Source organism: Monodelphis domestica, chromosome 6 (genome assembly GCF_027887165.1).
Source record: "Monodelphis domestica isolate mMonDom1 chromosome 6, mMonDom1.pri, whole genome shotgun sequence".
Classification (NCBI taxonomy): Eukaryota; Metazoa; Chordata; class Mammalia; order Didelphimorphia; family Didelphidae; genus Monodelphis; species Monodelphis domestica.
In genome coordinates this window covers 310,040,597-310,049,135 of record NC_077232.1, presented here as the reverse complement: position 1 = coordinate 310,049,135, position 8,539 = coordinate 310,040,597, and the positions used below count along the sequence as shown (strand labels likewise).

The 8,539-nt window shown below is 50.0% G+C and overlaps 1 protein-coding gene and 1 long non-coding RNA gene across 2 annotated transcripts; both read left to right on the top strand.

The window, feature by feature from the left end:
- The first annotated feature begins 1,762 nt into the window (after nucleotides 1-1,762).
- Nucleotides 1,763-4,894, top strand: LOC103103230 (beta-casein). Its single transcript, XM_056803838.1, has 5 exons — nucleotides 1,763-1,813; nucleotides 2,066-2,092; nucleotides 2,759-2,782; nucleotides 3,806-4,511; nucleotides 4,827-4,894. The coding sequence occupies exons 1-5, from the start codon at nucleotides 1,763-1,765 to the stop codon at nucleotides 4,892-4,894; spliced, it is 876 nt and encodes a 291-aa protein (XP_056659816.1).
- Nucleotides 4,895-5,535: 641 nt separating this feature from the next.
- On the top strand, nucleotides 5,536-7,714 carry LOC130455260 (uncharacterized). The gene is made up of 2 exons (XR_008913180.1): nucleotides 5,536-5,715; nucleotides 7,388-7,714. It is a non-coding gene; the product is annotated as an uncharacterized LOC130455260 (long non-coding RNA).
- The last annotated feature ends 825 nt before the right edge of the window (nucleotides 7,715-8,539 follow it).

Here is an 8,539-nt window from a genome sequence, read left to right as displayed (position 1 = left end):
TAGCAGCACCTCAGTCACCAGCACAGCTTCTCCAGACCTTTCTTGTCTCCTCTTGAGGAAAGAAGGTAATATGTGCATGTGTTATTTCATTACTTTCTCATTTCATTCTCTTCTCCTATTCCTCTTTGGGCCTTTTCAGTGGCCTATGTAACTGCTAAGTCCATAATATTCTGTTAGAAAAGGTAATTTGTAGAGGATTCTCAAGCCTAGATTAATTGAACACATTCCTTTATCTCTTTCTCTTTAAATGGAAACGTTGATTTGATGTTGTTTGAATATAGACACACACATAAATCTCTTTATAGAACAGAAGGGGAAGCAGAGGGCTTCTTTGGTCTAATAGAATTGATCACCTTCAGAGTGAAGGCAAAGCCAAAGCAGCCACGGATAGCGTTGGACTTGGAAGTCAAGAGGTCGGGAATTTGAATCCTGCCTTAGACGTTGACTAGCCGTGTGATCTTGAGCAAATCACTCGCTCGGCTTCTTCGTGCCTCACTTGGGCCCAGGCTGACATCTGTTACTCCCTCCTGGAAGCAGATGTTGTAGCAATCATCAAGTCTGAGAGGCCCAAGACTGCAGACTGACCAAATGAAAGCAAAGAATGGCGACACGTCACCCACAAACTGGATAGAATAACCTATCCTGGAAGAGCTCCATACAGTTGTTTCTTTTTTAAACCCTCGCCTTCCATATTAGAACGAATACTGTGTATTGGCTCCAAGGCAGAAGAGCCGTCGGGGCTAGGCAGTGGAGGTTCAGTGACTTGCCCAAGGTCACCCAGCTAGAAAGTGCCTGAGGCCACATTTGAACCCAGAGCCTCCCTTCTCTGGGCCTGACTCTCCATCTCCTGAGCCACCCAGCTGCCCCTGCCCCAAGACACATACCCAGTTTTCAAAGGCCACCCAGTTAGAAAGAGCTTTGCTGTTACTGTGATGGCTCCCTACTCTGTCCATTTTATCACAATGGGATAGACATGATGCCACGGTTTGGACTGGCTGCCGTGGGAGGGGACTTAAGACGATAACGATCCTGGAAGTGGAGAGGAGAGGAAAGCAGCTGAGGGCGGCGACTAGCAGAAAATGTCCATATCGTGGAATTTAACATCTCTCTAAGAGCGAAGGAGAAATGTGTATGTGGAGAGAGACAGACAGAACTTCCTGACTATTACGCTTCCCACAACTCCACAGTTGCTGCCCTTGGAGGAGAGGGAGGAAGGTCCTGGCCTCGACAATGGGAGGCCGGTAACTCCTTGTAGCTCTTGTCCCAGCAGGTTCCAAGAAAAGGCCTCCCTTCTCCCACTTCCTCTTCCCAGGAGTGGCGCGGAGTGTGCCCTACTTGTCCCCTGCATTCAGCTGTGGCTTAATCTTACAGAAGCCAAGGGGTTAGCGACCTTACGTTTACACGAGGGCAGAAGCTCTGCTTCAGTGCCCCGAGGCTTCCTACCCGGGGCTCCGGGCTGTAACACAGCCCGATGCCCCTAGCCAAGAAGAGCCACAGTAATTGCTGTAGCCCGCGAGGCGCCACCTCTTCCCAGAGCTGGGGAGCAGGGAGTCCAGGGAGCCAGCTGCTCCCTCTGCAGAGGCACCCCCACTGGTCACTGGATCCACCCATGGGGCGCCCTATCAAGTACATCTTTCTCTCCTTCCTCCCTTGCTCCCTTCCTATCTCTGGGGAGAAGACTATAAAGCTAAGGGGGAAACCGATAAGCTAAAGCCAGCACCGTCGCTGATTGCTCCCCCTCTTTCCCCAGGCCTCAGCAGCCATGAAGCTCCTCATCCTCAGCTGCCTTGTGGCTCTTGCTGTTGCCAGGCCTGTAAGTAGAGCATCCGGGGCAGAAAGGTCGCAAGGCCCGTCTTTCTCCGTATTCAGGTTAACAAATGGCCACACTGAGTAAAATGGGATCCGTCTTTCCCGGGGCATTGCAACACTGGACCCCCTGCACTGGAGGGAGACTCCACAGACAGCAGTCTGACTTCGCCTCAGAGAACTTTGTGGGAGGAGGAAGAGAGGCGGAGATTTCGGAGGGTCACCCTAAAATTGATTCTCTCTTTGTTTCCTTTGGCAGATGGTGGAAAAGATCTCAGAAACTGAGGTAAGTGGCTTTCCTGTCCAGGGTAGGATCTGGAGCTCTGCGCATCAGTCAGTCCATCAACAAGCATTTCCTAGCTTGTGCCACATGGCACACCTTCCCTTGAGAAGCTGCCTGCTTTGCTGCTCAGGCAGGGTCCGTGAAGCACCGGCTCCCACCTTGACGGAGAAATGTGGTGCTGTGAGTTAGGCAGAGGGGCAGCAATCTACATTTTGGAGGGCATAAAAGCATTGTGCGATCGAGGATCCCTGTGAGTCTAATCACTAAAGGATGGTTGGACACACACGGAGGGAGAGTAGGGCAAAGCACCTGGGGGAAAGTGGGAAAACCGCAGAACGCTGGTGCAAAGCAGAGGTTGGCCTAGAAATGTAGCACTGGCACACGCAGCAAATAGCCCTGATGCAGAGAAGGCAGCCTTGAAGGACTTTTAGACGGTGCCTAGTTCTGGGTCACCAACTTACAAAGATCTGGCGGGCGGAAGCTCAAGCTTTATCTTCTGCTTAACTTCGCCTCTGCCATCACCCTTACAAGTCATTTAGAGCGAGTGGGGGGACTTCAGAATTGGCCTCAATAATCAGCCGTGCAGTACTCCAGTCATTGCTCCCAGACTGGAACGCACAAATGCTCCTTTGAAATCTAAAACAGCTTCTCCCCCTTTCCTTTCCTAAGGAATTTGTCACCGTCATCCCGGAGGTAAGACTCTTCACTCGCATGCGAATACTATTGCGTCTGTTGCTGCTGAACCTTTAAGACAATGCCATGTTTTTTCCATTGTTCTTTCTTTTGAACAGCAACAGATCAGGAGAGAGGACGTCCCAGTAAAGGTAAAGCTGACCTTAGTGTGTCCCCAGGGATTAGTCTTACTGTGGAGAGGAAACACTTGTCTCCGCCCATCTTCTCCGCAACCTGCCTCCTTAAGCACCCCGGCTCTCCTCCAATCTTCCTCTTCTCCTTGCTTGATGCTCTCGTCTCCGTTGTTGCCTCTTCATAGCCCCCAGGTCTAAGTGTGCCTCAAGGCTCTGGGGCAGGCCTTCTTCATAGGATCTCTACACTGTCCTTCCCAGACCATTGCGGCGTTGTGTAGGCGGCCCTCTGGCTCTCCCCTCCCCTTCCAATTCATTCTCTACACAGCTGCTCCAGGCGACTGACCACGGGGCCCCACTATTTCCCAGAAGATCTGAGGAGAGAAGGGAAGGCCTGGCATTGCTTTTGTCTAGAGAGAGAGAAGGAGTAAATCGGGGAGGAAGGGAATAACTGGCTTGCCAAAGTGAGGTGCCAGTCAGAAAGCTGAAGTCGGAAAACAAAATGCCCGTGTCTCCAGTCGGCCTGGCCGTTTGTCTTCGTCCAGCTCCAGTTGGCAGCATGGTGATGGAGGGGCAGTGGAGGAGGATGACTAGTGTAGTCGCTGCAAGTTTGCCCCACTGGAGGGACGAGGCTGACTGGGCCCCGGTCCAGCATCTTAAGAAGATTCCGGTCTGGCCATTTTGCCCAAGTTTCTTAGCCCTGGCCTGCGGTGGCAGCCCGCACCAGACTCTAGGGCTCGGCTCTGCACTAAACAGAGGTCCTCATTCACAGCCTTACCATCAAAGAAGCCCAAGAATGGGGATGTTATGGCCTTATTCCTCAGAGAACGCCCCTACCTCCTCCCCAAGTGTCCGCACCAACAATCAACCATCATTTCATCGGTGATGACTGATATCATTTCTTTCCTTCTAGAATGAGCGTCATCCTGAAATCAACCGCTTTATTCCCCTTGAAGCTGAAACGATGAGCTTTTACGTGCCCGTTTACTGGCCCGAAGAAATGCGTGACGCCAAGATGACCAGCCCTCTAAAAGAGAAGAGAATGACCCTCGCTAACCCTATTGCCCCGGAGGAAGAGCTCCCTCACCTGCAGCACAAATCTCTGTCTCTCGCTAAGCAAAGATTCCTGGCTTCTCTTCGCCCCAAGGCGGCGCAGCCCTTCTATGCCCCAAGGATGGCCCCTCTCCCTCACAAACTGTTTACCATGCCCAAGGAGCAGGCGCTGCCTATTGCCAAGAGAGACATGCTGTCCGCCGCCGAGCTCGTCATCCCTGCAGTGCACGAGAGAGTCATTCCAGCCATTGACAAGAGAGAGCCCCTGCCGCTTCTTGCGAGAGAGATGCCAGCTCTTCCCGACAAAGAGATTCAACAACTGGCTGTGCCCTTCGTCCGCAGAGAGAGCGCGCTCCCTCACCAGAGAGCCATCGTGCCTGTCGCCACCCCCGCCGCCGCCGTGAGGGAGAGCCTGCCTCTGGTCCAGCAGGAAGTCGTGCCTCCCATCATGCCTCTCGATGTCTACCTGGTCCGCCACCCAGAGGTCAGCTTCTACAATCCCACCGAGGTGAGTGGACTCCACGTCGTGATCACGTGCCCCGGCAACGCCCGCATTCAAAGCAAAGGTAGCCCTTGGCAGGCTCTTTCTCCACATGAGGCGGCGCTACTAAGATTAGGGTGGGGGGCAGGAATTTAAAGAGGGATGTGGCTAAAGAATGTTCAGGAGGGAGGCGCCACCCTTAGAGCACTGGTGAACAGAGGTCAAGGACAGAGTAAAGCGCTTGACTCTCCATTTCCAAAGTGTTTGCTGCCATTTTTTACACGATCAAAGGTATTTATGAACAGATTTCACGGGACCTGGGAACGTGGTTGGGGGTCGGGGTGGGGGGGTCGCTTCTTCATTCTCACTAACTTCTAAATGAAATGGATTGTGAATACAGGCAACAAACGTTCTTGCGAGAAGAGGTTACCAAACTTCCAAAAAGACATGCGGAACAAAAATGGTTAACAGCCTTTATGAAGTGTCTACTCTGTACGAGGCTCTGAGCTAACTTTGCTAATATTAGCTCATTTGATACTTATAACAACCCTGGGAGGTTGCTGTTATTATCCCCATTTTATAGATGAGGAAACTGAGGCAGGGTTTGAATGACTTGCTCAGGAATAAACAGCTACTAAGTATCTGAGGATGGATTTGAACTCTGGTCTTCCTGACCCAGCACTCTCTCCACTGCCCATACCAGCAACACGAATCCCATCACGCTGCTGTAGAAATCCATCCAACAACAAGCATTTATTAAACACCCACTAAATGCCAGTCACTGTGCTAAGCGCCAGTGATACAAAAGAGGTAAAACTGCCATCTTTGCTTTCAAGGCATTCACTGTCCAATCAGAGATAAGGAATCCCAGCAAACAGCTGAGATGCTGAGCCAGACGCCTTGTATTCCACAGCTGCCACTTTTCTAGGCACTTCTACTCTAATAGGACCCATAGCGATATATTGAAGTGCTCTCTCTCTCTCTCTCTCTCTCTCTCTCTCTCTCTTTCTCTCTCTCTCCCTCTCTCTCTCTCTCTCTCTCTCTCTCTCTCTCTCTCTCTCTCTCTCTCTCTCTCTCTCTCTCTCTCTCTCTCTCTCTCTCCTCTCTCTCTCTCTCTCTCTCTTTTTCTCTCTCTCTCCCTCTCTCTCTCTCTCTCTCTCTCTCTCTCTCTCTCTCTCTCTCTCTCTCTCTCTCTCTCTCTCTCTCTCTCTCTCTCCCTCTCTCATTTTCTTGTTTTTCCCAGAAGTACTAAAAGGATCACTCAGATGACTATATCCTCCTGGCATTTGGTAAGTCATTTGGGTTTATAAATGAAACAAATCTGATTGTTTTTTCCCCTGTGTTTAGAGATCTTCCGCTCTCACAAGTGGAATTTCTCTTATTTCTTCCCCTTGGCTCAAGAATTGCTCATGATAGAGTGGTAGATTTGGAGCTAGAAGAGATCTTGGAAGTTCAACAATTTCATTTTACAGAAAAGGAAACCAAGGCCCAGGGAAGTGAGGGGACTTAGCCACAGTCACACAGGTGGTAGTCGCCGGAGGCAGGACGATATCATAGATAGAAAGCCAGCCTGGAAGCCAAGAACACCTGGATCAAATCCTCTCTTCGACTTCCCGAGGCTGTCGCTCTGAACGCTGCACTGAACCACTCGGGGCTGCACACACCTTCCTTAGACTCTATAGAGGTCTTTCTGCACCTCAGAGTCTTGGGGCGCTGCCCAGAGTCCCGTAGCCGTGTGCTGCCAGAGTCTGGACGTGATGCCGGCTCTTGCTGGGTCCCAGGCCCGCTCTCTCTCCCTGGCACCAGAGAGCCACTCTGCACACAAGAACAATGCCAGTCAAAAGATCTAGAGGGCCCAGAGTTAGGGAAGCGACGGGCAGAGACAAGGGTGGTTTCACTAGACAGCGTTATCCAAGGAGTGGGAATAGTCCGAGCTCCGGGTGGAAAGGTGGTGGGAGGCCTTGACAATGGGCTCAGATCTCAACCCAAGCCCCGTGTTCCTGAAAGACTGTGCCCCCTCCTAGCGACAGCCAGGGCATCTGATTTCCACCTCCACATAGGAAGCCCGGCATCCTCTGGGCAGCCCCGAGCAAAAGCCTGTCCAAAGGCCATTCCCTCGTGAAATCCTCAGTGAGAGTCATTGGTTGTTAGTCCTCTGCAACATGTCTGCTGGCAGAGAAATGCCAGGGCCCTGAACAGCCTGATGGGACCTCCAGGGGCATCGTCATCATCACCATCGCCGCCATTCATAGCATGTTTTCAGGTTTGCAGAGCACCTCACAGATGCCATCTCATTTTATCCTCCTAATAATCCTGTATGGTCAGGCCAATTATTATCCCCATTTCACACAGAGGAAACTGAGGAAGACAGAAGTGAAGTGACTTGAGTAAGGTCACACCCAGATAGGAATAACAAGAATAATAGTCATAATGAATAGCTCCCATTTCTCTCGTATTTCGTACATGCCAAGCATTGGGATAACCACTTAACAAGGATCATCCTTCGTGCTCCTCATGTCGGCCCTGGGAGGTAAGTGATATCATTGTCCCCGTTTTACACATGGGGAAACCAAGACAACAGCATTGCGAGACTCGTCCAGGGTCACACAGTCTGCATCTGAGGCCACGTGGGAGCCTCCCTGTGTGCAGGTGCAGGGCTCTCTGCATCATGGCACCACCCAAGCCGCGTTTCTTAAACTTTCATCTCTTCTTGGCTGGGCAACTGAACAAACCACTCAAGCTGCCCAAACCATAGTTTCTTCATCTGGGAAACAAACAATAATGCACTTCCTGCTATTTCCTCACAGAGTTAGGAGGGAAATTAAAATGTGAAATGTTATCTAAAAGAGAGCTATTAGCCAAGTAGTAGCAGTGTTGGCCTTGGATAAAATGGGCGCAATCAGCAATCGCTGCCTCTACAGGTTTAAAAATAACCAACACGACTTTCTCTTTTGTTAACAGACTTGACTGTAACTGGAAATCCTACTTGTCACCGCTCAACTATTTTTTGGTTTTGGAAGTCAGCCCTTTCCTCCTTGCATCTTCTGCCATTCTCCATTTTAATTGGAATTCGAAGGATTCACCATTTACAGTTCCCAGATTCCGACAGTCCAGCTTCAATGACCACTGGACGAACAAGCGCCAGACATGGTTGCCATGTTTCTTTCCTAGTCATTTTGTAAGGACAGTTTCATGAACTGTATTACTTGTTAATGCCAGGATGCCGAGAGATTCTGTATATGGTCATCGTCTTTTTTCAAACCTTATAATAAATTATCCTGTGGGCACCTTGCACTTGACCTGTCTTTACTCTCATTCTTTGACTTTGATTGCCTGCCATGCAAAGGCCCCATCATGAATGCTGCCAGGTGCAACTTGCATGTTTGGGGAAGATTGCTATGAAATTTGATAACCCCATCATTGAGGCCCCCATCCAACTCACTTGGGGTCTCATCATGGTTCTCTCAGCCTCAAGTTCCTCACCATTCCAATCCGTCCTCAACAATACTACCAAGGTAGTTTTCCTTAAGCTGAGTCACGCCTCTTCTCCACAAACTTCCATGATTTCCTATTGCTTCTAGGACCAAATATAAAAGCTTCTTTTTGATTCTTAAAGCCCTTCACAACTTGACCCCAGCCTACCTTTCCAGCCAAAGCGGCCATCTCTCCATTCCTTAGACAGAGTACTTCCTCGCCACTGCTAATAGCCTTGCTCTCAAGCTACCCTTAGAGAAGGGTTGTAATGATGGGGAATAGGAAAGAGAATCGTTGGGGGTGAATGGAATGTTGAGTATCTACAGTTGCACTGCACGAGGCAAGAATGACAATTGGGATCTGAACAAGAACGTCTGGGAAGTTCTCCTAAGGAGAGGGATCTTGAGGGCTGAGACACCACAGGGAGTAGGAGGAGCTGTTTCTCAGGGCCATTCAAGACACAAGTGTTTATATCGAGGGTTCCTATTTAAACATCACTAGTTCCTGTCAAGAAACCTAATTTCTTCAAAGACATTCATTTCCATGAACTATTGAGATTCTGGACTCTAATAGGTGAGCAGCACTCTTCCCTTTTTTCTACCTCTCCCCTGGGTATGAGAAAACCTTTTACTTTAGTAA